At 56.2% G+C, this 26,084-nt stretch overlaps 6 protein-coding genes across 6 annotated transcripts; 4 read left to right on the forward strand and 2 right to left on the reverse strand.

The window, feature by feature from the left end:
- Positions 1–1,926: 1,926 nt before the first annotated feature.
- Positions 1,927–5,299, forward strand: BXZ73DRAFT_92534 (uncharacterized protein; the record flags this gene model as incomplete). The annotated part of the gene is made up of 8 exons (XM_048026387.1): positions 1,927–2,077; positions 2,138–2,292; positions 2,446–2,517; positions 2,574–2,894; positions 2,957–3,052; positions 3,224–4,128; positions 4,489–4,810; positions 4,922–5,299. The coding sequence occupies 8 exons, from the start codon at positions 1,927–1,929 to the stop codon at positions 5,297–5,299; spliced, it is 2,400 nt and encodes a 799-aa protein (XP_047873170.1).
- Positions 5,300–6,335: 1,036 nt separating this feature from the next.
- Positions 6,336–9,381, forward strand: BXZ73DRAFT_53985 (uncharacterized protein; the record flags this gene model as incomplete). The annotated part of the gene is made up of 5 exons (XM_048021098.1): positions 6,336–6,524; positions 8,107–8,224; positions 8,278–8,636; positions 8,705–8,860; positions 8,923–9,381. The coding sequence occupies 5 exons, from the start codon at positions 6,336–6,338 to the stop codon at positions 9,379–9,381; spliced, it is 1,281 nt and encodes a 426-aa protein (XP_047873171.1).
- A 351-nt stretch (positions 9,382–9,732) lies between these two features.
- BXZ73DRAFT_105955 (uncharacterized protein) lies at positions 9,733–12,168 on the forward strand (the record flags this gene model as incomplete). The annotated part of the gene is made up of 12 exons (XM_048016451.1): positions 9,733–10,050; positions 10,130–10,414; positions 10,478–10,498; positions 10,564–10,642; positions 10,698–10,816; positions 10,865–10,960; positions 11,011–11,286; positions 11,342–11,491; positions 11,623–11,680; positions 11,723–11,808; positions 11,868–12,034; positions 12,087–12,168. The coding sequence occupies 12 exons, from the start codon at positions 9,733–9,735 to the stop codon at positions 12,166–12,168; spliced, it is 1,737 nt and encodes a 578-aa protein (XP_047873172.1).
- Positions 12,169–14,359: 2,191 nt separating this feature from the next.
- Positions 14,360–17,527, reverse strand: BXZ73DRAFT_105956 (uncharacterized protein; the record flags this gene model as incomplete). The annotated part of the gene is made up of 9 exons (XM_048016452.1): positions 14,360–14,635; positions 14,697–14,825; positions 14,875–15,054; positions 15,107–15,469; positions 15,523–15,997; positions 16,050–16,162; positions 16,487–16,717; positions 16,777–17,210; positions 17,272–17,527. 9 exons carry the CDS (start codon positions 17,525–17,527, stop codon positions 14,360–14,362), a joined length of 2,457 nt encoding a protein of 818 aa, XP_047873173.1.
- Positions 17,528–17,846: 319 nt separating this feature from the next.
- BXZ73DRAFT_105957 (uncharacterized protein) lies at positions 17,847–18,728 on the reverse strand (the record flags this gene model as incomplete). The annotated part of the gene is made up of 2 exons (XM_048016453.1): positions 17,847–18,115; positions 18,167–18,728. 2 exons carry the CDS (start codon positions 18,726–18,728, stop codon positions 17,847–17,849), a joined length of 831 nt encoding a protein of 276 aa, XP_047873174.1.
- Positions 18,729–20,074: 1,346 nt separating this feature from the next.
- BXZ73DRAFT_105958 (uncharacterized protein) lies at positions 20,075–21,418 on the forward strand (the record flags this gene model as incomplete). The annotated part of the gene is made up of 5 exons (XM_048016454.1): positions 20,075–20,166; positions 20,225–20,302; positions 20,898–21,031; positions 21,083–21,188; positions 21,247–21,418. The coding sequence occupies 5 exons, from the start codon at positions 20,075–20,077 to the stop codon at positions 21,416–21,418; spliced, it is 582 nt and encodes a 193-aa protein (XP_047873175.1).
- Positions 21,419–26,084: the final 4,666 nt, after the last annotated feature.

Genomic DNA, 26,084 nt, shown 5'->3' on the forward strand with positions numbered 1-26,084 from the left:
GCCGCGCTGCCGTGGAGGAGGGTCGAGCACCCTGAGCATGCAGAAACAGAGAAGGAAGACTGGCAGGAGGGGAGGATCATGTCCATCCGGGACGGATGGGTTTTAGGAGGGGGGTAATGTCATGGAACGGACTCTGGACTCGCCCTATGTATTATTTTTCGTCTTTTCTTTGCCTTTTCTCTGCCTGCTACTATATTGGAAGGTTGTTCCCGCGCTTAAGCGCCCGTATCGCGGACTCTCTTAGCACTTGCACTTCGTGTCCTAGCCCTCATCTCGACCTCTTGGTCTTTGTGGGCTAGGTGAGTATCTCGATTGCCTGTATGTATGTAGAGCTATGTTAACTTGGTCTTTGTGGGCTAGACATCCCTTGTGTGACTCTAGCTTGCGCCTGCTTTGTGCCTAGTGCCAGCGACGCCTCTGCACCGCTACATCGAGGTCATCCACTCTCTATCTACACCCATCCACCCCTCCCTCTCCTCCGATTGGCGTTCGCGGCCCGCTCCCGCGTCACGCACGAGTCCTTCAGTACACCGGATGCCGCTCACGCAGCCTACAGAACTATGCATCCTCAGAGGTCGTCCGACCCCGTGCACCTGCTTTGAGACGCCAGCGGTGGCCACACCGAGCGATTCCAATTTGCGTGTGAGAGCAGGCTTCAAAGAACGATTACAGCTTGCTCACCTAGTACGACTGATGATCGGCCCACTCTGCCGCTTGCTCTTCGAGCTCGGCAGCAAGGCGGCTTCGCAACGACAACGAGAGTCCGTGACTTACCTCTTGTATGGGTGCAGCACCGGTTGTCGCGCTGTGAAACAACCCCGACAGGGTGGCGATGTCGTATGCCAGTCAGCATAAGGTAGAACTCAACAATAATTAGCTTACCGGGCCTCGTCGTACAGACGCTGTCGAACCATAGTAGTCAACTGGGGATTGATCGCCATCCAATCTCGTATCTGGGTGAGATATGAATTGATTGCAAACCAGTCGAGGACGGTGTGCTACCACGCGGAGGGAAGGATTCTGAGGGACGAAGTGGTGGGGAGTTGCAATGAGGGTTGAATGAACGGGGTTGGTGTACCAAGGGAGCGTGGCTGGGAGTTGGAGCGTCGGAGCTTCTTAGGTGGAGGGCGAGCTTCAAATATTCCACGAGACTCGAACTATTACAGAACATATTGATTAGCTATTATCAACTTAATAATGGGAAGACGAGTCAGCTTACCATCGACTTGTGCCTGCGCTCCTCAACAACATCCGCATTCTCTTCTTCACTCTCATATGAGTCATCTTCAGAGCTGCTATCGCCTGGTCCTGAGAGCGAAAATGTGAGGTTTTCGCGCACATGCAATGGGCTTTCACTTACCGGTTTCCACGAGTTGCTTCCCTTTGAGTCTCCGAAGCTCGGCTTCAAGTTGGGCCTTGTCACGCATGAGGGAGGCTACATCTTGGAGTTCTTTGTCCCGGTCTGTGTTTAAAGTCGCACTCGTCACCCAAGAGCCATTTCACAAAATAGTAGGGGAGGAGACTTGCCGTTCTGAGCTTGCTTCTGTGTCCGGGTTCGGGGACGAGACGACTTGCGCGCCAATTTTGCATTCTTGCCTGCTGGGTGTGCGTCTGACGGCTCCACTCCCTCGGGTTGTGCCGGGTTGTCGGTGAGGTCTTTACGGGACTTCTTTTTGGGGGGCATGGAAAGAACCGGAGAGGCAATGGACGGCAAGAGAGGAGGTGGTGGAAGAGAGCATATTAGTGCCACGTCGGAGATCTGAGTCGGAGGTGGCCAGAGCGTGGGATATTTGCAGTCAACACCGCTGCAGAGGTGCGATACACGGCGAGTCAGCGCTTGATATTTATTCAGCAAAAATCCCTCTCACCTCTCCATCGTCGCCATCGTCCCCTTCATTTCAACGTCATTCTCCGCCGTTTGGTCCCATGCCGATCTGTCCATACTGCAACGATTATCTGCGGACCGAACAAGGCCTCAAATCACACATCCAGCTCAAGGAAGCATGTCGACTCACTGATGAACGATCTCGTCTCCCACCCCACTTCACGGTTGCACAGAATGAGCCCTCTGAACAGCGTGAAGAATGGAATGGCTTACCGGAGCGATGGGGCGACGGTGGCTTCTCCAGCGAATCAGACTTCATGGATGTCGACTCTATTCCCGATCCACTGCGCATGCCCCCTTCAATGCCAGTTCCTGGGCCGTCCCAACCGCATCAGCAACCGGCGCACACACAACCCCTTCGACCCGACGAGGAAGGCAGCAACGACGGCTTACCTCAAGAGCTCTGGGTGGAGGACTTTGCCGAACCCGGGCTGGAGCATGCGGGAGCTCCATTGCGCCTGGGAGAGACGTTGTTTGAAGCCTATCGAAAGGCCTGGCTGGCTGAAAATCCCGACGGTTAACTCTCGCAGTGGGCACCTTTCGAATCGGAGGATGAGTAGAACCTGGCGAAGTGGCTGATGGCATTGGGGGCGAGTCAAGGAGCGATTGATGACTTCCTCAAACTCCAAATTGTGCGATTCCATTCTCTTCGTTTCACCGATAGGTGCTGACCCGTGTTGTGCTGCAGATCAAGAACCGTACGAAGCCCTCATTTGTCAGCAGTTACAAGTTCTTTCAAATGATAGATGCCTTACCCCGCGGTTTTGCGAACTGGAAAGTGGAGACGTTTGAGCAGACCGGTGACTTGGTTGATGAGGAAGGCGGCTTACTCAAGGAGGTCGCGTTCCTCTGGAAGCGGGACCCGGTGGAGTTGACTCGTGAGTTGATGGGGAATCCACTCTTCCAAGAACACATCCACTTTGCGCCAAAGAGGGTGTTTGCGGATGCGGAGGGGAAACAGCGTGTCTACAAGGGGATGGAGACAACGGATTGGTGGTGGAATACTCAGGTGAGCATGCTCCAATAACATGATAACACGAAAAGGACAACTCACATGGTGAACGTCTGTAGCTTCGACTACGGAACGGTGCCACGATTGCTGCTGTCATCATCTCCTCAGACAAGACGACCCTCTCGAGGATGAGTGGAGACAAGATGGGCTGGCCAGTCTACGTGTCAATAGGCAACATCGACAAAGAAGAGCGCCGTCGACCCAACTCCCATGCCACCGTCCTCCTCGGCTACCTGCCCACAAACAAACTGGAATGCTACTCACCTCGAAGATGCTCCAATGAGCTGCACCGGCTCTTCCACACTTGCATGGCGTCGCTCCTGGAGCCGCTCATCGAGGCGGGGAAGATGGGCGTTGAGATGGTTTGCGCGGACGGCATGGTACGCCTGGTTTTCCCCATCCTCGCGGCGTATATCGCGGACCACCCGGAGCAGTGTATCGTTGCAGGCTGCAAAGAGAACTACTGCCCCAGGTGTACAGTGTCTCCGAAGAACCGTGGGGAGCCGAGCGCTGCACCTCTTCGCGATCCGGCGAGAAGTGCATGGTTGTTCAAAATGGCGTCAAAATATCCTGAACAAACACCTGCTGAGTTTGACGAACTTGGGCTCCGTGAGATCGAACCATTCTGGACACGCTTACCCTTTGCCAATATCTTCACTGTGATCACTCCCGATATCCTCCATCAGCTGCACAAGGGTATGTTCAAGGATCATCTTGTCAGCTGGGTGACCAAGGCGATTGAAGACGGAGAGGCTGAGATCGACAAGAGGTTCAAGGCGATGCCAAAGCACTCAGGGCTCAGACTCTTCGCAAAAGGGATATCGGGGATCTCGCAGTGGACGGGGAACGAGTACAAGCACATGGAGCGCGTCTTCCTCGGCGTCATCGCAGGCGCTCCATCCGCTCTGGAAGTCACACGCGCTGTTCGGGCTTTGCTCGACTTCATCTACTATGCCCACTTCGAAACCCACGACGACCACTCCCTTGACCAATTGCACGAGTCCTGGGCTGCTTACCATCGTTACAAGTCTGTCTTTGTCGACCTGGGGATCCGAGAACACTTCAACTTCCTGAAGAACCACTTCACCGAGCATTACAAGCCCGCGATTCGACACACCGGTACCGCAGATGGCACCAACACGGAGAACACAGAACGGCTTCACATCGACACGACCAAGCTCGCGTACAATGCGTCAAACAAGCAGAAGTCGTATCTCGCGCAGATGACAAGGTGGCTAGAGTGACACGAAGCCGTCCATCGCTTTGAGTCTTACCTCTAATGGTGTGGCTCGTCAACCCAATCTCCTCCCATCCCATCCCATACGACGACGACCCACTCTATCACTAATACATCTTCGCGCGCTTCAAATAGTACAGCTGGCCCTCCGCCTCCCCCGGTACAATGGTCTCCGATGCCAGAGTCTACGCAGCTGGTCCAAGGTACATACTCAACCTACCCTGTTACTATCACCCTATCTCAACTGTGTCCACCGTGTCTAGAGCGAACTCCCCCAAGCGAGGCGAGACAGAATCATAGTCCTCTGGCCACCCAAACTAACGAGCATCCCATAGCGTTCTCCCGAGGCTATAGCATCGCGAAAACTCCCGCGTACCCAAACCTGACTCTTGCGGAGCTTGCGGAGCGGTTCCACGCTCCCGATCTCGCGCCCCGCCTCTTCCGCTATCTTCAGGAAGCGGCCTTGGGTAATGTTGCTCGTCAGCAGCACCTTGCTACTATCACCATCCACGAGCACACGCGCGTCGCGGCTTACGTGCAGTTCAAAGTCCAGCTTCCCGTCATCCGTCAAGTCTCATCACGCACCCCGCACATTGACACCATCCATGCCACGTGCTCACAGCCTGCCCGTCCTCCGCTCAAGGAGGCCACTCCGGCCAATATGTCAACAGTACTTGTACGCGAAGACACTGCTATTGGCATGTTGTCCACGACGTCTCTTCCGCACAACCACCCCTTAAGTGGTGAGTCATTCTGAGTGCCAGGATGAATCTTTACTCACTTTTAGCCTACAGGACTTCGCATCGCACGCATCCAGGCGATCTTTGACGTTCCTTATGAAGTTGACAGAGCTGTGTTAGGAATTGTGGATCCCCTTGCATATGTGGAGTGGTTCACTCCGTTCCAAGCATATCACGAGGACACCGGTATGTATGTAGTCTCTCCTTCTACTCGGAATCACCACCGCTACACCTCCATCATCCCTATCACCTCCGTCGTACGTACATGTCACCTCCTTCCAGTGTTTGGGAAGAAGATAGCATCATCTTGGACATCGGACAATGTCACGGACAAGTGTGCAAAGTTCTATGTTAACCCGTATCTAAGTCATCACGATTTCGTTTTGTATAGATACCTACCCACCCTACTCTCTAATCGCAGCTAGTAGTCCAGGTCCCGTACATGAAAGCCTCCATTTTATTGCACATCCGCTGATGCGCATGCCGCGCAGCCACGCGCGCGCGGCGCGCGGCTCCGACCGTTCCATCACTAATGCAGCCTCCTGCACCACCACCTCACCAACAAACTCGCGCACCATCGTCGAAAAGCCCCTACACAACGCGTGACGACGGGCGCATTCCCTGTCAGAGCCGCTCACGCGCGCGCCCGACCTACACTTACTAGGGACTCTGTATCACTACAGATGTTAAGCGGACGACTATAGGAACTACAGCGCCTTCAAAGCCCGCGCGCCATGCTGTGTAGCAAACCGTTTTTCCTGATGTATGTGCATGCCACCACTCCGGACCGGGTCACCTATCTTGTGGATGGTCACACAGGATCGCACGAGCACCACACGACAGAATGGGTTAAGACAAAGCTCCTATCGGTACGTTTTCGCTCCCGTTTGATCGCAGTATATGCTCACCATGTCTGCCGTTGACTAGTCAATCAGTCGCATCGGCGTGGGCCATGCAGCCGCTCTCGTCTCTGACAGCACGAAGGTCACCCTCAACACCCGTGCCGACCTCTGTGCCGAGTTCCCCACCATTTTCGACTTCCGAGACTGTATCCATCATATGCACGGCATCATTAAAGACGTAACAGTCTTATCTGTGTTCGACGACGTGAGTGGCTTATGCTGTGGACGTCCGACGCGCTGAGATGGTCATCGAACTTACCACATCCATAGACTATGCACAAGCTCAAGAAGATTCTTGCTCACTTCTCTCGCTCACGCCTTAGCAAAGCTCTCCTTCGCATGCCCTCAGACACAGACGGCACGAAGCTTCGTGCGCTCCAGCAGATAGGTGCAACGCGTTTCGGGAGCCACTACTCCGCTGCCATGTCGGTCCTTCCCTGTCTGGACAAGATACAGCAGCTGGTGCAAACAAGGGATATCAAGTTCAGTGTACGTCGATCCAGTGAAACGAATGGAGATATGCTGACACCCATATCGACAGAACAAAGAAGTTCAAGCTATGTTCGAGTTTGCTTATTCAGAAGATCTCGTCCGCTTTCGCCACACACTCACTGTGTATACAACCATCATCCAACCTCTCATCCGGTCGCTGTGGGCGCTCGAGGCGCTGAACGCCAATGCATCTGATGTGTGGATGTTCTTTATGGCATGTGCTGCCTACAGTAGTGATTCGCCAGGTGCATCCGTTGTGACAGCCTATCGGCAAGTGCGGATGCATCTGGTGCCGGCCGGCCCGGTTGAGCTCGACACCGCCTTCCCCAAGCGCGCTCGCGCACCCCCAGGTGCGACGCTGTCCCGAGATGTCCGGACACCGGCGCCTCAGGCCCTGCCACCTGAGCTCGCTGTCTCCGACAGTGAGCTCGTCTCCCTCTTTGTTTCACACCACATTTTGCATATGATTAGTGATAGAAATATATTTATTAGTAAACTACTACATAGGTGCGCTAGTAAGTAATACCACGCCCCACGACAATGCGGAGGCAGAGGCAGAGGTGGGTGATGCGGAGCAGGGCAGCACGAGGCGAAGGGTCGGGACAAGGTGGAGGTGGAGGACGACGATGACGTGGGCGACGTGAACGTGGGAGACGCGGAGGCGGGCGACGCAAAGGTAAGTGAGCCGGAGGTGAGCGACGCGAAGGCGGAGGAGAGCGACGCGGAGGGCTCGCGGGGGGACGCGGTGGGCCGGGACGAGGCGGAGCAGGTGGTGGGCGACGCGGGCGGGGGTGGGCGATGCGAAGGCGAAGGAGGCGCAGAGCAGCTGGGTGACGTGCGCGCACGTGGGCGGAGGACGGGGCAGGAGGGCGACGCGGGCAGGCGGGCAGCGCGGAGGAGGCGGGCGGCGTGGAGAAGGGCAGTGCGGGGGAGGCAGGCGACGCGGGGCAGCGCAGAGGCGGAGGAGGGTGACACGGAGGAGCGCGGTGTGGACAGGGGCGTTGACGCAGGCGGAGGATGGCGACGCGGAGGAGGGCAGCGTGGGCGGGCGGCGCAGGGAGTGGAGGAGGGCAAGGAGGAAGGCAACGCAGAGGTGGGCGATGTAGAGGAGGGCGACGCAGAGGAGGGCGGTGCAGGCGGGAGACCCGGGCGGAGGACAGCGGCGCGGAGGAGGGGGACGGCGGCTTGGAGGGCCGGGAGGAGGAGTAGGTCCGGGCGGACGTCCTCGGCCTGTGGTAGTTGTCGCCGGGCGGGAGGGGGAATTGGTGGGTGTTGGGAATGCAGGAGGGCAGAGCGAAGGACTCACCAAAACAAGGGACATGGCACGTCGCCGCGGCCCCTATACCCTCATCTCCATACTTCGGATGTCCGTACGGACGTCCTTGTGCGGTGTGTTTGTCGTGAGTGCGGTTGGGAAGGTGGGTATAGAGTGGGATTGAGGTTGAGGTTGAGGTCGAGGGAGGAGGTCGAGGTTGAGGTCGAGGGAGGGAAGGAGGAGTCACCTGGTGACACCAAAGTCCAATAACAGACGACAGTCGACCGTATGGTCGCTATCGTCTGCCTGGGCAGAGCGGGGAGGCTGGGGGTAGCGAGGGTAGCGGAGGAGAGCAAGGACGGTGAAGGGGAGGGACGTGTGGCGTGCATCACAGCCACGCGTCAATGCGCGCCACGCGTCCTTGCCGCCCACCGAGGCGCGTCTCCACGGGTGCGCATCACGGATCGCCAGATCCGTCCAGATGCATCTGTAGCTGCCGATAGGCTATCGCAACGGATGCACCAGGGAAATCACCTGTGCTCGTGCTGCTCATCTACACGAACTCTTCAACCTCAAGAAGCAGCAGGAAACTGGGATTTCTCGGGAGCTCGCCAATGAAGTCATTGAGAAGTTTAACAACCGCTATGACAATCTCTTTGTGAACCAGGAGATCTATTTCTCCGCATTCCTTTTGGATCCTCGTATGTTCCTTGCTCATACGATACACGCACGCCGCATTAACTTGTGTATATAGGTTACACCATGCGTTCAGATGCCTTCCTCATCCTTCCCACCGAGCCTATCAACGTCTTGCTGCCCCGTAAAGGCGCTGATTTGACTGTCCGCCATCCTCGCGCCTTCGACCGGTTGAAACAGTTCTGCAAAGAGACTCTCATGGCTATGGTAGAACGAGCAGGGAAGTTCCCATCCGAGCCCGTTGCACTTGCGCTCGCATCTATTGGCGACTCGACGGAGATCACGCAAGCCCTTCAAGAGCAACTATACGCCTATTGGGACGGCCGTGCTCCTTTCAAGTCCCCGCTTCGACCTGGGGAAACTCCTCTTCGGTGGTGGATGTCTCTGCAGGACGACCGGAATGCAAGTGTACTCACAGTGAGTCACCCTCTTCACCGCCTGATGATCATACTAGCGCTGACGAGTCGCACCCTGCCACCATACAGTTGATATGCGTGAAAGTCTTCTCAGTTCTTGTGAACTCTATGCCAGATGAGTGCACCGGTTCGAAGGTCACATGGTTGAACAGCCCCCTTCGCGGACGCCAAGATGCGCAGACTCTCATAGATATGGCTTTAGTAGGACAATACTGGTCACGCAAGGTTCGTCGAAAGCTGTACAACTGTTGCCTCTAGTCTTTCCCTCGCATTCATACTGTTTATAGGTCACGACACGCGGGAACTCGCACAAACGGCCCCCGATGGTTCGCGTCACATTCCGTGACATTGAGAAAGACCTCATCAAGGCAGCCTCGGGCGATGTAGAGGTGTCAGATGGTGATAGCGACGCAGGCCGTATCACTGCCAACGACTCAGACTCAGGCGACGAGTCGTCAGACAGCGATTCACTGTTAGATCAACAGGCCCGACGCCGCCGCCACGACTCCAGTGCCAGCACGTCAGCGAACATTAACTCTAGCGCCAACAAGACAGCTCTCCTTCCATCCTACGACATGGACTTGACCTCTCCTGACCTCCTCGACGTCCTCTCGGATACACCTCGAGTGTCGGGCTCTTCTGCAGCATCACAGTCATCATCAGCGTCCGCCTCCCAGCCCGCCTCATCGGCGCCGAAGGCTCGTGCTCCTAGCATGAAAATCAAGGCTGGTGACTGGGATTTCTAGATCACAGAGATGTGTAGATCCCTCTCCCTTCTCGTCCTGCCAGCCAATGAGGTTCACTCACACTCTCCCACCGTCCTTATCCGCATGTACCTCGCCTAATTGACACCTCTCCCACGCGCGTGCGCGTATCCTGACCGTGTCCACTCGACCTCACCCGCGCTCCTGCGCTCTCGCGTCCGCAACCATAACAGAACACGGGTGCCTGGTTTGTTATTTGTTACATGTTACTAACAAGCGTTACAAATACCGTCAGAGGTTTGTTATTTGTCCCGTATGTTACAGCACCCACAGTTATTTGTTAGCAAACCCTAGTCTGAGCAGCCTCGTTCTCAACCTCGTCCCAGCTCGTCGATGGCAGGAAGAGTTTTGTCGGCTGCCAAGACTCCAGGACACGAGCTGGGGCATGAGGAATCACCACCGCGATCGCAATCGTTGCGGCTTTCGCAGAAGCATGTCGAGGTTGTCGATTGGGGCTACGCTGATGAAGACAGTGATGCTGCGGCTGAAGGGGGTGATGGCGACGAGAATCATGGGGCCGAAGCTCAGGACTCCAACGTCGGCAGGGATGGAGACAATGATGACGACGAAGGCAAGGATGATGAAGACGAGGGTGAAGATGATCTGGTGGGAAAGAACGACGAGAACCTGAAGCGAGTTCTGAGGAACGAGGTGAGCGCGCGCTCGCGTCTATGCTTCAACTCACTCCTCATCCTCATCCCCTCCCGGTGCGCCTCAATCCTCTCTTTAGGCCGCTGAATGGGTTCACAATGACTCCGAATCCGACCCCGAACTCCCCTCCCTCGACTTGCAAGATCCTTCAACCTCCCCGTCTTCATTTCGCAACTCTCAACATGCCGCAGCTCGCACGCAGTCTGCCACAACCAAGAAGCTTGGTCGGAGCAAGAATACACATGCACCGCAGCGCAAGCCAGATTCTGTCGGGTCCCAGACCCCCGGTCGGAAGGGGCTGAAACGTACGTCGCAGGTGGATGAGTCGGAATTGGAGGACAATCGTCATGAGGCCCGGCCGAAGGTGAGTTTTCGCTCTTTATGACTTGCACTCTGAATGAATCCCAATGCCGTGTATCTGTTTCAGCCACAACGCAAGAAGGTGAAAGTAAGCATTCTACTCATCTCTCGCATACCCCGTATCCACGCCCACCAAAACTGCTCGCCGGCAAGGTGTCCAATCCTGGCTCCAAGTCTCAATCGTCCGATCCCGTGGACCCCAGCGCGTCGCAACACAAGTCGGCCGGTTATGGTGTGCATAGTAAACTTTCGACATCACCACTGCTCTCACTGCAATTCATATTCAGGCGCGGCGCCACGCAAGCCCGCGTTTTCGAAGGGTTCACAGTCGACCGCGGCAACCACAGCAAAGGCCAGAAATGCGAGCGGCGGGGCCTCGAAGCGACCCCGGAGCCGAGTCGATGAGGTTCTTTTCACTCTACCCCATGACTATCGCATTCTAACACACCTACAGCAGCCGAAATTCATCGGCATATCGGACGACAATGCCTCAGACCAAGAGCACACGCACAAGAAGGCCAGATATGAAGAGTATTCTTCTGTAGAAGAGGTATGTGTCTGGGTTGTCGCTGTACCACACAGACTAATCAACTTGACAAGGATATCGACAATCGGGATAGTATTGAACTTGTACGCAGCTCCAGCGGTCATTACAATCTCCTGCAGCAGCCGTTGCACGTGAAACGTGTTGCCGAGGCGGCGATTACCCAGGTAGAGTACTACCTTGTGCTGAAGAATGTGTTCCCAGATGGCCCCGAGAAGTACAATGTTGCCATTCGTCATATTCTTGTCAAGTGCGCAGAAACCCTCAAGGACCAAGACCTCGCAACGAAGATCAAGACCAATGCAAGCTACGCTCGGAAGATCTCTGGGATTGTGAGTGACCATTTATCTGTCCTGTTTAGCTTGCGGATAACATTTCGACCACCAGCCGGCACAGCGTATCCCAATTTTCCGTGGCAGAGTCAAAGCCAATGTCACCGCACTCTCTGGCGGTTTCTTCAATCTAGATGACGACGACGAGAAGAAGATCGACTGGCTCCTTGCAAAAGATCGTTTCGTTTTCCGTGTTGATTACCCTGTGAGTTTCAGTCGGCATGTGAATCCGCCTCGCACACGCACGTCCCACCGCGGCGTCACCCACACTTACGCACGTGTCCCAGGTGTTGTTTATATCCCCACTCATACACCTAACTCACCGCACCGTTCCAGAACAACATCGTGTACGGCGGGGAAGCGTTCACTGATCCAATCTTCGCGAAAATCCTCCGTACTTCATTTTTCAAGAGGTTGTCTCATGTCGGTTATGCAGTTGAAGATGCGCTGTGCTCGTCTATTGCCAGCAAGCCCGATGAGAAGGAGATACCTGCGCCAATGCTTGCGCTCGTTGCCACAGCGGTAAGCTTGGACCTTGATCATTATTAGTGTTAACTACATATGGCTCATTGACACACAAGATTCATGCCGGACTCGTGGACCTGAAGATGGGCAAGGAGCAGGATTTCCGGGGAAACACACTTTCGAATAAGTATGACGATATGATGGACATTCTCAAGGATATACGTGAAGAGAGCGCCACGAAGTACCATGGCCTCATGCACGGCCTCTATCGGACAGTGACAAGGTAAGATTTCGTACCCCATGCGATCCTCGATACTGATGTCTTTCATTCATAGCTCTGGTACTCTTGCAGGACGATCTGTTGTCCGCTCAAAGAACAGTTTTCTTGATGTCTCCGCTATGCCGGAGGATGACTGAGCAGACCACATCATGGACAACCCCAACCACACAACCACCCTCCACGGTCCCTATCCGCACTCCATCACCCTTTCCCCACGTCGCACCCTCGTTCTTGATCAAATCAACCCACGCTCCTTCACTGCCGTAGATTTCTATCACCATCAGCTCCATCAGGAAAAACCCAAATCCCTATTGAGAGGTAAAGTATTGGTAAGCCGATATACACCACAATAATGCCGCTGTTCCAACTCACCACAGTTTACAGATATTATCGCCTTTCTTCTGGTCGCTTATGGGATGGATGAGGTATAATTTGACGTTATTGAGTGAGTGTAGTGGATATCTGTACATGTAGTTAGACAATAATGATATTTTCGGCTGGATCCCGACGAGTAGTGGCGATAGTGTATGACTTACAGCCCGCTGCTCACGCGTCGGCACACATAGATTGAACACAGAGAGAGCAGTCATTGCTTCGTGATGTAAGCACTGCAACAATGTACAGACCCCCACATCTCATGATACTGGTTTGTCAACGAAAACTGACCTGACTGTGCACCCAATCTCGACATCCCTGTCACATATCTCTTAAATGCTGCTTGCGTTGTGCGACGAACACGATTTCGGGCTGGGCGCGGTGGATATCACTGAGGCGGGGAAGTTGCAGCTCGACAAGTAGACGTACCGGTGCGAGTCGGGCACGTACTACGTAGCTCGGCGAGTCGGGCGCGGTCATCGCGACGTTGCTCGTGGAGTGTGTGCAGCGTGTGTGCGTGGCCCTATCTGAAAACGACGTGAACACAGGAGACGATGACGCGCCCGCGCGCGGGCTGGGAGAGGAGGACGAAGAGGGCGACGAACCAGGGCGAATGCGCTGCCAACTTAACCAGGAAGAATATGGGCGCGCCCGCGACAAATGCTGCTATGAGGTGCAGCTTTGGCTGCAAGAGCGCCGTATGGTTGTACTGTGCGTCACGGTCGGGGGGCGGCCGGACGGGTCGTTGTGCGAGGACGCGTGCGGGCCGTACATCGTGCCGTCAGGGATGACCGTGCTCGAGCGAGTTAAGACCATTGCGCCACGCCCGACGACGACCAGATCGAGGTGGAAGCAGCCATCGCGCTCGCCACAGAAGTCGCGCCGGACCTTCGCGGTCTCTTCATGGCCATAGTACGGGTCCCGGACTCCCAGTCAATGGCGGGAAGGTGGGAGGTTGAGGATATAGAGAAAGCACAAGGAAGAGGCACGATAACTCACGACCGCTTCGTGCGAGCCCGAGCCCGAGGGCCGGAAAGCCACAGCTTCGGCAGCTTCTTGAATGATGAGGGGTGGTGAGCAGTGGAGGGACCAGAGACGGCAGTCATGGGGAGGCGGAAGGGGCCCGAGACGAAGCTTGCTGGTGCTTGTGCCAGTCGAAGTGTGCAATGGCGCGTGGAGGCTTGATGGAGAGGAATAGTGGTATGCTGGGGACGAGAAGACGACATGGACTTGAGCAATTCTCATATCCAGAAAAGGAGGGTGCTGCGCAAGGGAGACTGGACAGAAGTTCGGACAGCATCTCGACCTATCTCGACTCGCGCGCGGTGAATGGCAGGACGCGATCACGGGACACGGTCGGCCACACTAGCGCCCATTCCCAACGCGCGACGCGGCACGCCCCCCGCTCCGTGCTGGCAGCTGTCCACCCTCGTCCACCACCACCTTCGACCTCCATCTTGCCCACCTCAACAGCCACACCCTAGTTCACACCCTCTTTCTTTCCTCCACCGCCTTAAGGACGACAATGAGTCCCGGAGCTCTTTCTTCGCCGTCACGCACCCCCCGCAGGTACGTCCCGCGCTTCCGTGGGCTCCCTTACTACTTAGGCCACTAATCTGCGTCTCGTTCGCGCTACCGTCGACGTCCACTCCCTCCGCCTGAGGTCAACGATTCTTCAACGGCGGCGGTCCATCCGTCGATCTTGGGAATCTGTGACTCATCAGTACCTTGGTCAATTCTCTAACACTTCTAAAACCTCTAAAATGGAGGTTTTAGGGAGTTTAGAAGGCTTGGAGGGCTAGAGGTTTTAGAGGTAGTTTTAGAAGAGATTAGAAGTCTTAGAGGAGATAGAGACATTAGAGATGATGGTTTGTCCATCTCATTCACATGATTCATACACCATAGTAAGCAGAGATATACGATTAAGCAGCATTCAACTACAGTACATCATCATCAATGGGTGAAATCCATCGGTGAGCTATCACGGTGAAATGTGCTCCATGGGTCATGATCACTAGAGGAAACCTTCGTGAGAGCCATATCAGTCGCCTTCAGGAAGCTCGCAGCTCCCTTCAAGAGAGCATCCTGATAGGGCTTATTGCCGAGGATAGGCTCCACGACGTGGTCATACCATGCCTGCACCTTGGAACGAGTGTCTACACTACCGAAACCAGCGGAGGCGGCCTTGAGCCTGCCAGTGGTGGTATACATCGATAACACATGTTGCACCTAGTCGTACAAGTCACACACCAAAGTTAGTTATGTGAACACAACCACATGCAGAACTTACCGCAAATGCGGCCAATGCAAATGCACCACGCGGAAACCCATAATCAGTTATGCTGCCTTTCGTAGACCTGCAATGGTGCGCAAAGGTACGAAGGATGAGCGGAGAGCCCAAGCGTCCCTTAGGCTTTGACTAGCGAGAGCATTAACACATCTTCTCACTGAAGCCACGAAACACGTACGGTTTCGGTCTCCCCAACCTTGTAGAATGCCGCACTTGTCTCCGGAAGCATCTCGGTAGCCCATCGCGCAATTTGCGCGGCTTTGGCCGAGGGGCCGAACTCGATCGCAACCTGGGCCTTGATTGCGTCATCGGCAGCATCCAGGAATCCGTCACGCCACTTATACATCTCCACCTGTATCTGCGGAGTGAGATTAGCACCTGCTTGGACAGTACAGGAGAAGAATAGATACCATGGTATATATGATGGTGCTCTTTGCAATCTCGAAATCGAGGTTCGGGCGCATGAGACCGAGGATCTCCTGGCTGATCCTGAGAAGTTCGTCAGAGCCGTTCTCGGACATGTTGATGGGGTTTGTCTTGGCTCCGAGATAGTTCGCGATGGTTGGCACCATGATCGTATCGAAGTCCTTCTTGATCCAGGAGGGCAAGTTGGACTTGGAGCGAGACTCCTCAACAGGCATGTCAGCGACAGCAGTACGAGTGCGACGATTCCCAGTGGCCTTGCCGATGGGTTTCGTAAGGTTCTTCTTCTGACGCGATCTCTTGCCTTCATCTGACTCAGAGGGAGACTCCTCCTCAATCGCGATCTGACCCTATAGATGTGTTAGTGCGGAGTGCTCCACATGTATCACAAGTGTAATCTGACCTTCATTCGCACACCAGCCCCAGCCGTCGTGACTGCATCTTCAAGGCCAAGCGCAGATCCAGGTCCAAAGATGTCGTCATCGTCATCCTCGAGATGCTGCGGCGGGAGGATCTGCTTGAGCCAGCCTGAGGGCATCGCGGATGCCGAGCCCGCCGAATGTCTTGCATCGCCGCGCGGCAGCTGCTTTGAGGCGGACACCACAGACTTGTGCGCTTTTCGAGCGCCCGGCGCGGGAGTCTTCGCAGCCCTACTACTCCCTGCCCCAGAGTCTTCTTCATCGCTGGGTCCGAAAAGCATCTCGATGCCGCTGAGGTGATCGAGCCAGTTCGGGGTTGATTGGCTGCGTGGAGCGCGCTTTGATGTGGACACGCCAAACTTGGTCGCTTTGGGAGCAGGTGTCGTAGGAGTGGGGGTGCCATTCTGCCAATTCTTGCGCATGGCGGACCCTACATGCTTGAACTTCTTGGTGCCGTTTCTGATAAACATCAAGACCTGCCACCTGTGTGTTCGAAAAGGATCAAACGTACCCTCTAGAGGACACGGTGTCACTTCGTGGACGCTTCGAGTTCGACCCGATGGCGGTGTCGAGCATCTCGCGGAGCTCTTCACGCTTTTCGCGCTTTTGCTGCGACTTGGACTTCTGCAACAAGTTGATTGAGTATCCGCTTGTAAATAGTCGGAGAGGCGCACAGGGACATCGTTACAAGGGCCCACCGAAAGCTCATCGATACACTATGCCTCAGGCACACGCAACTTGGCGAACTCTGCGGACATAGTTCGCAAAGGAACGTGAGGGTATGATGGCACAGCAAGAGGGATGCGGGTGCGGGTGATGGGAATATGGGGTACACAAAGTGCACGAGACGGTGTGCTGCGGTTACAAGTAACCCTGTGCACTCGTAACAACCGTCTGGTATTCGCGGAGGGACTGGTCGCAGAGAGGGGGAGGCAGTGAATAACGTACCTTCTTCGCCTTCACCGGTCTCTCGCTCTCCTCTTCGGCACTACTGACTTCATGGGCACTGGCTTCGGCATCTTGGTTACCTCCCTTGGCATCTTCTTCATCATCTCTGTTGTCATCATCGGAGAAGATTGGTGCGCGCCGCTTCGATTTGGCACGTCTACGGGTCCGAGTGGTGGAGTCCTCATCTTCTTCGTCGCCCTGAGTGGAGTCCTCGTCGCCCTTAGCAGGACCCTATCGCGCAAGACAGACAGATCAGCATGATAAGAGAGTGCAGCTGTATAGCGACGCACCTCGTATGGCTCATACAGGTCGCTGTCATGCTCGATTGTGTTCAAGATGTCGTTGAGGTTGTTTGTGGTGCGGTCGAAGTCGGCATCTTCGACGTTTGACGCAGCATCTTCGACATTGATTGCGGCCTCTTCCTCGTCATCGGTAGGGTCCGGCGTCCTCTTGCTGCCGCGAAGGATGCCCCGAGTTGGCGGAAGACGCAGTGTCACCCACTTTTGCGAGCGAGACTGGTGTTCTTCGAGCTGGAGGGTGCCGACCTTCTGCATCGCCACCTTTCGCTCGTTGGCGGCAGCTGTCTTGGTAGCTTTCTTGAGAGCGACGACTTGTTCCTTTTCGCCGGCCTGATCCTTCACTTGGGTTGCTGTGCGCTTGCGACCAAGATGCGTGTACCCGGGATGTGCGTCTCGGCCAGGACGCAGGCTGTAGGTACAACGACCTAGAGTTACATGGCAGGGTTAGGTTTGGTATGACTCCGCCATAGTTATCTCGCAACTTACATTCTTGAGTGGCGCTCCGACCGTCGTTCGCCTCAGTGACTGCGGCGGCTTGAGTTCCCCCGCCGTTGTTGTTGTTATCATTGGGCTCGAAAGGGTTCGGGTCCGAGTCATTGTTCCCGGAGACCGGCACCACTGGCAGTGTCGTGTGGCTTTGATCACCATCGTCGTCTGGATCCCCTTCGGAAGAGGAGGAGGAGGAGGAGGAGGAGGAGGAGGAGGAGGAGGGAGAGTGGACGACAGGCCGGCCGCGCGCCATGTCAACAGACGCGAGTGGAAGCGCGGTGCTGGCAGTTCGGGAGTGCGAGAGTTCCGGTAGAAGCAGCGGGGGCGCGCGACGCACGTTCCCTGCGTCGGTGCTAAGGCTGTTCGAGACTCCGGATCACTTTGCAGATCGACCCGCAATTACCCGGAGTCGTGCGTCGCGGTTCGTGATCCACACGGCTCCAACTCAGTGCGGATCCGGCTCGGCGAGGTTCCGAATCAGGCTGGCCAGATTTCTCGTGATCTGCGGGTCATCCGCAGGTAGAGTCGCATATTCAGACTATATATACACATTCAATCCGACTTTATTGCTTCTAGTTGTACTCATTGTCTGAGGCGTCGGAGTTGTTGTCGGAGTGGACGGGGGTAATGAGGCCGGGCAGCTCATCGTCGACCGAAGGGTGGGTGGGGGTCACACCAACAACACCTGCCCTCACGCCCGCATCCACACCTGCGTCAGTGTCCGCACGCGCGCCCCTGCCCACTCCCTTGCCCTTCCCCTTGCCCTTCCCCTTCCTCTTGCGTGTGCGCGTGCGCATCTGGGGGCCAACGGGAGCTGCGCCCGGGCCTGCCACACCTGTGTCTGAACCTAGTAAGTCAACGACTCAACCCCATGAGCGGCTGCCAGACTCACCATTAGCACCCTCCTGCTCCCCGTCGTCCGTGAGTGAAGACACGCCTGCATCCGCATGGGCTTCCGCATCTATTCCCGCATCCGCAAAGGTTCCCCCGAGGTCCATCGCCGCTGCCGCACCCGCAAAGAGCGTCTCTACTAAGATCGCGTGGGTCCGTGGGCTGATTGTAGAGGGGCGCGGCGTGTCCAGAAGCTCCGCGATGACCAGAGAGCGGTGGTACTCGGCGAGCTCTTCGATCATGCTCGCCCACCGTGTGGGGGGAACGAGACGGTGCGTTGCTGCGACCATCAATTCCCCGTACGTCTTGCCGGAGTGAGCACTGGCGCCAGTAGGCGAGGTGTCCGCGCCGAGGTCGTAGAGCTCGGAGAGAGCGGCGAGGGTGTCTGAGGGAGGAATGGACGGAGTGTCGACACTAGGGCCCATTGAGTTAAGGTAGGCGTCGGAGACGTGAGTGTCTCCCGACATGGACGGCACTGCTGAGGGGAGGGCCATGGGGTCGCCAAGCCCGATGTCGGAGGGGGCTGGGGGAGACGAGGAACTGGTGGGGGCGGATTTGGACATCTTGTTCAGAGCGAGACTGCAAGGCGGTCGTCGGAGGACACAACCTTGAACCTGCGATATACCGTGTGAGCATATGGCTAGTTGGACATGGCGATATCGTATCATAGACCTACCGTGACAGGTGTCGCGATTATGAGCGGTCGACGCGGTGGAAGACAACTCAACCGGATGTCGCGAGAAGAGGAGGGGCGAGGTCGTCTGCGTGAGCACGTTGAAGAGCTGATTAGGCTGCTGCTGCGCAAGGAGACGGGTCGGCTGTGTGAAGAGACGAGGGGTCTGCGCGTGGAGATGGGTTGTCCTCGCGAGCTGAGGATGGGGTGCCGGTTGTTTGCGCGAGGAGTTCCAGGGTCCGCTGGGCGAGGACTCGACGAGGGAGCCGCGCGTGGAGACAGTGGGTCGTCCGCGGGGGGCCCTAAGTGTACAACGTGCACTTCGGATCCTCGGACACCCTCGCCGGCTTGGTTGAGACCAAAGAGATCCAAAGGTGGGCGGGAGCTGGGCGATTACGCCATTTCAGGCAGGAGGCGCGCTGGGCCCCAGGCGAGATAACGATCTGAGGATCATCATGCTGATCGTCAGATGGTTAGCTCGACTGTAGGATGTTGATACATCAGCCAGGGCAAAACATCAAAGGGGCATGGACGACTCACTGAGAGGGCATGGTGATGGTAAGAGACGACGTAGATGTGGCAGCTGACACAGCTGACCGCACGGCTCCTGGAAGGCGTGGGCCTGGGAGTCGAAGTCCTCGCTTCATCTCGGAAGTGAGGTGCCGCTTTGGGGAGCATGGCGTGCTGTCAGGCGTGCAGGCTGAGTACCTTATCGCCTCCTCATCTCTGCAAGTGCTCACCTTCATCCTCTCTCCGCTTCCTCAGCTCCCCTGCCGAACTCAGTCTACCCCGGCTGCCCTACTGCTTTCTTTTTCCCCCAGCTACTATCCCGTTCTCAGTCGCAATGTCTTATCAATGCACACATCGCTGCAAATCCACTCGCCACACACACACGCCACTCGAACCGCCCCATGAACACGGCCATCGCAGTGTTCCTAGCCCAACCGCTTCATGGACTGTCTTGTGGTACCTCCACCGGCTCATGATTGGGCTTTAAGCGCGCGGTCAGGGCGAATGGAGGACCTGATCAGTCCTTGTCTTGGTGAGCACGCTCTCTTATCTCTCATCGAGGCGGGACACGGCTCTCCGGGCTAACACTACCTTTGCCTGACATATTCAGGAGCTCGCACATCAAGTCGCCAGCGAGGTTTTATACCACGCAGACTCGCTCCGGTGAGGTCAGAGATTCCACTCAACCACCCACCGTCTGACGATTCACCTCCCCTCGACATTAGTATGCCCACCAACCCTCCCAAGAACCCCCTCGCGGCTGCGGTAGCAGCTGCCAAACGTCCCCGCTCCGAGACCGTCACACAGGAGTCTGCCAGGTTCGTCCACTTATATTTCATTGTGCTGTCCTAACACACGTTCTTCGATCTACTGCAGCGCCACCACACCCAGCGCGCGCGACAAGCGGCGCGCGAAGGTACGGCGCACGGGCTCGACTATCTCTGTGTCCTCCAAGTCGGTCACAGAGGACAAGGACAAGGACTCGAGCGCTGCACCGTCCTGTTGAACATTGGATATCGAACATACGTACATTAGGACAGTTTACGCATCCACATGGACTCTGTGAGATACTTCCCATAGTTCCATATGTCACTTCACTGCCTTGTAGTTCCTTATCTCTTCCATTCCGTTCTTCTACGCTTCTCTCCTTGTTCCCTTGTTCCACTTACGGACTTTCTTTGTCTTGAGCGCACAGCCCGCACAGCATCGTATCCATCTTCTGTCCGGTCTGTTCTCTGCGCCATCTATGTCCTCCATCATTCGCTTACGTATGCAGCTCCTGAGATAGATATAAGGAGGACTCTGGCTCGCTCTGCTCTTCAGTCGTTCTATCACTGACTGAGGAGTAAGTACCTACACTTCTATGCGCTCCTTACACATATGCTTACTGTATCTGTAGTCGCTCCTCTTCATGTGCTTACAGGTACTACTTATGCTCTCAATACCAGTCGTTCTATCACTGACTGAGGATCGCTCCTCTTCGTGTGCTTACAGTCGGTCCCTTGCCTTACTCAGAGTTCATCACGTCCGACACTGACAGTTCTGACAGCGACGATGGCATTCGCGGCCTGAAAGAACACACTCGTGCGGCCGCGGAGAATGCTGGGATCGTGGGCCCCAAGAGTGGTCGCCAGACTCGTTTCGAGAGGCGGTTCCCGAACCTGACCCCAGAGGAGATTCTAGGTAAGTCCGATCGCTCAGCTCTGGGATGAACATATTGCTGATATCATACAGAGGAACTTTCGAAGGGCTGGCGTTCGGATGTGTACTTGCACTTCGAATTTCCGACAGTCATTCGAAACCCCAACGGGACGATAAGTCATCGTTTCATGTGCAAGAAGTACGTTGTGCACTTGAGTCTCTTTTCTTGAAGGCATTGACGTACATATTCTGTACAGGCACTCGTCTAAGAAGGTCGATCGTCCCGACTATCAAGAGAGCACCGGGAATCTTGTCCGGCACGTCAACAGCTGCGACCCTTCGAAGAAGAAGACTCCGGCTGGTGTTCAACTGATCGAAGAATTTGCCGCTGGGGTCACGTACACATCAGTACTTCCCAAGATCTCTTGATCTCTCAGATCTCTGGCTCGTCTCGTGTGGGAGGTCTCAGATAGGTGAGAGGTGGTGAGACATCCCAGACAGATTTAAGACGTTTCAGACGATTTAGACAACTGGTATCAGCGCTGGCAGTACACGGGAGCTAGAGGGCTGTCATCTATGGTGTGCTTCGAGGGCGAGAATGAGGTATATTACAACCAACTGCAGTAATATTGAGAGTATCCTACTTAACAAACCGGTGAAAACAGTGAGGTGTACTAGATGCGAAGGGATCCGCCTAGGGCGAATTCGGGCGCACGGGCTCGAAGGGCGCCGCCGGCGTCCTGTCGTCGTTGTCGGCTGCAGCGGCGTGCACGAGCGACACGTCATGCTCGAGCGCCGCCGTGCCGCGCGAACGCGTGTAGGTCGACCGTGCGCCCACTGCTGCTGATCGCGGAGCAGTCGCCGTAGCACGTGAGCGCGGTCATGAGCCGGGCGGCGGGCGTGGAGAGGTCGTAGACCGCGCAGAGGGCAGTGACCACCTGGGTGTGGGTGAGCGCGCACCGTGTGGCTGTCTCGTGAGCTGGTGGACGGCGTGTCAGGTTGTGGTGGACACGAGGTGGGGGTGTGGACTGAGGCTTACATGTATCCGTGGTTTGCGAGCGTATTGAGAGCGGAACATGGTGGGTGGTCGAGCGCAAGTGTGCGCGCGAACACCGCACGCTGCACCCACGTCTCTGTCCCTTGCTCCGCTTCTCCTTCAGAGGCCGCGCTAGCCTGTCCTTCGTGCCCACGCCCACACTGAGAAAAACCGCAATGTTCCTGCCTGTGCGCATCAAATCATACTTCACCTGAACGTGCAGGCAGCGGCGCAGTTCGAGAGGGGGCAGGAAGACGGGCAGGCTGTTCGAGAGAGCGTTGTGGCCTGTCGGCGCGGATATGGGCGAGGCCAATGAGAGAGGCGGGAGATGCCTGTGCGACGTGGAAGACATGGGCAACGTGGGGGGGGGGGGGGGGGGTGCGTGCGATGTGGCAATGTGGGCATGACCCGGCTGACAAGGGTGAGGCAGGTGGTGGGGGTGCCAGTCATCGGTCTCGTGCTCGGTGCGACGCAGAGCGGAGGGGTGCTTACCATGTGGTGCTGCTCATCCTCGAGCTTGACGAGCTCAAACTCCAACTGGTGGTGCGAGAACCAGGGGAGCACGTTGTACCCGTATGAGGTCACGAGCGCCCACTGGTGGGGAGGAGGAGGAGGAGGAGGAGGAGGGAAAAACACCGAGACAGAACAAGTGCACTCACAAATATCGTGCCCGTAGTGCGGCGGCGCTTGGCCCTGGCCGTCAAAATGGCGGCCGTCAGAGAGCGCGAAGCTGTAGTAGTCGCGGTGGAACACGTGTTGGGGGGAGGCGCTGTTGTGGAGCACGCCGTTCTCGATCTTGAGCTGGCGGCGGAGCTCCTCAACACGCCGGGGTGCTTGTCCTCCTGCTCGAGCTCGTGGATCAGTGGTGGGGGATCGCGATAACCTACTCGGGGTGACGCCGGTGAGCTGGTGACACGGGCGAGGTGAGTGAGTTGAGGGAGGCGGCCATGCGTGTGCTAACGGCAAGGTGGAACTAGACAAGCAAGAGAGCAAGTGTAATGAAAAGCTAGAGACGGCGACAGGGAGGAAGACAAGGAGAACGAGGAGGACGAGGAGGACGAGGAGGCGGGTGATGCTGCAACGCGTCGTCTGGGCTGGCAGCGCCTGGCGTGGGAATATCAGCCTCTACTCAGCCGGACTCTGCCAGCGCAGCCTCTCATTCGCCACTTCCACCACCACCCTCGCCCTCGCCTTGGCCACGCTCTGCACGAAGGGTTAGTTGACAGGTGCGTAGTAGTTGCCATCTTACTTGAAAGCGTAGGCCCCTGACAAGAGGGTGTATGAAATCCCCTGCACCAGCTCCACGCCGCTCCCATTCTCTGCCCTTCCGGATGAGTCGTCCCTCTTCCACTACTTCTTCGCGCCCGATTTCTGCGATCTATCTCCTACCAGTCCCCCCGACGGTGCGCTCTCCATCTTTTCAGCTCATGTTGAGTACTAATGCAGTGTCCTCGTCTTCACTACTGACCACGTCACCTTCCACTTCCACAAGCTTGTCCGCAATGCGCTCCACCAAGTCTGGGCCACATCTCTCCGTCGTGCGGGGCCTGCGCAATGGTGGCCGCAGGGACACCAGACAGTTGTCGGGTGCACGCGAGGTCATTCCACCCAGGGCGCATGTCGACGGTTTCGTGGACACACTGTTCGTGCCCTCAACAGTGCCGCGCGGCGCCGAGGCCTCAGACGCGGTCCCGCGTGCTATGGACGATGAAGAAATCTGCAGGCATTCGTCTATGCGGCGTGGAGTGGCTGCCACGGCTGCGGATGAGACGTCTGCGATCCGCTGTACGCGCCGTACACATTCGGCGGCGACAGCGGTGCACTGTACAGGTTGGCCCAGGCTCAGCAGGCTGCCGGGGTACGACTCGTGCGTGTGATACCCGCCCGCCGTGTCTGGCAGGGGCAACACCTGCGCCTATGCGAACGTGAACCCGCTGACGTCATCCTCGGCCAGGTTGTTGAGGAAGCGACATCAATCAATTGATCTGGTGTGGTGGCCAGGGGTGCGAGCGGAGGTATGAACTGGCGTCGGGCGTGTGCATCGAGCCGTCCTTGCGTGCTAGGCTGGTCTACTCGCACGCACTGCAGCAGCGTACCTCCGATGAGCCTACGCGTCGTGACGGAGCCCCTCTCCCAGACAGCATGAGAAGAGTTCGACTGTGCCCTACGTCGATTGACCACCTACCACAGCACTGTAATACCTGACCCCATCCGCATTCGCTTCGATAGTACCACTTTAATATATGATTGACTTGAATCTGCTATCAATTGTGTGCCCCCGAGTGTGCAGTAACTGCGACAGTGCAAGCAAAGTAGCTCTTATCTTGGACTTCTGGTTTTTCTGGGCTGTCTGAAATCTCTCACACAACATCTCACAAAAGTTCGGAAGTGAGAGGAATTCTGGATGTCTCAAAACATCTCACAATGTCTTGAGCCTCTCCACAGAGGTTTTGAGACATTTTGAGATATTTTGAGACATTTCGGGAAATACTGATGCACCCCGCATCGCATGCGCTTCCTGCTTGCGATGTGGTGTGCCCGCCACCATCGCCCCTTCATCATCGTGGAGGACAAGGAGTTCCGCACGATCTTGGCGATGCTCTATAACAAGGTCGAACTTCCGACTCGCCAGACGATATCTCAAGACGTCCACGACATCCATGTGGAGGTGAAACAGCGAGTTATCGACCATTTCAAGGTACGTATATCCCGTTCATCTCCAACCACGTCTCTGACATTGTTATCAGAACATCGAAGGGGGCGTCCACGTGTGCATGGATGGCTGGACGTCCCCGAACATCATCTCGTACCTTGGTATCACCGTTCATTGGAACGAGAAGGGGGAGATGAGGCACATTATTTTGGACTTTGTCAAGTGCGTTCTCCACCTCGCTGCTAACGCCTGCAGACCTCACTCACACCTGTTTACCTCGCCTCGCAGGCTTACCAAGTCCCACAATGCGACTTTCCTCGCAGACAAGCTTGAGGCCTGTCTCCGCGATTTTGGTATCTTTGACAAGGTGAGCTTGCCAACCGCTTCTTGCACACGCGATCTCTGTCCCCATCCCCTCTCGAGTCGTGTGTCGCGTCCCCTCTGTGCGATTTCTGTATCCCATCCCCTCTAGCACGTCACTTCCCTTCTTTCGTGCGAGTCACTCCTCGTCTCTCACGTACCTTCCTTCCCTTTGCCCACGCGTATCGCTTGCTTACACACAACCCCCACTACAGGTCATCGCTGTTACATGCGACAACACTGAGGTCAACACCGCACTCATGCGGCAGCTCCATGACCGTGCACCATTCGCCCGCATCGGAGAGGGCCATGTTCGTTGCTTTGGACATGTCTTGAACTTAGTTAGCAAGGTCTGTAGCTACGTTGTAATTTGATGTATCGTTCTCTCTATTCTGACCTCACCCGTTATGCCCTACCAGGCTGCCATCAAACCCTTCCTCAAGAAGCGCAGCCGCGCTGGCAAGAACACGTCCGAGGATGACGACTACGTGTTGCAGGACGAACACGATGACTTCTCTGACGGTTCGGACGCCGACTCGTCAGACAACGAAGGGGAAGAAGTCGACCCCGCCCACGAGGATGCTGATCAAAATCTCATCGATCAGATGCTCGACAATGGGCTCGATGACGACGACGACACTCCGTGTACCCCTGAAGAGGAGAAGGCTGCGATTCTTGCTCTTGAGAAGGTAAGTTACACGCCTTGGGCCATGCCTCATTGAATGCTCACCTATTGTGCCCCCTGTAGCTTATCAAGTTGTCGGGCAAGGTTTGGAACAGCCCCCCCGTTCGGGCAGAGCTGGAAGAGCTCGCAAAGAGCGTGAACATCAGCGCGCGTGTCCTCATTCGCATGGTTCGCACCCGGTGGAACAGCATCGTGGGTGTGATCGGGCGTGGACTTGAAATGAAGGATGTACTCGGGGCGCTATGCGACAAGTACGAATTCAATCGTGCGGGCGGTGTCCGTCTCCGCCGTTTCATCCTCAACGACAATGAGTGGTCCATTCTTGAGCAGCTCTACCACCTGATGGACGTAAGTACCACCC

The sequence above is a fragment of the Epithele typhae genome (genome assembly GCF_022376455.1).
Source record: "Epithele typhae strain CBS 203.58 chromosome Unknown BXZ73scaffold_74, whole genome shotgun sequence".
Classification (NCBI taxonomy): domain Eukaryota; kingdom Fungi; phylum Basidiomycota; class Agaricomycetes; order Polyporales; family Epitheliaceae; genus Epithele; species Epithele typhae.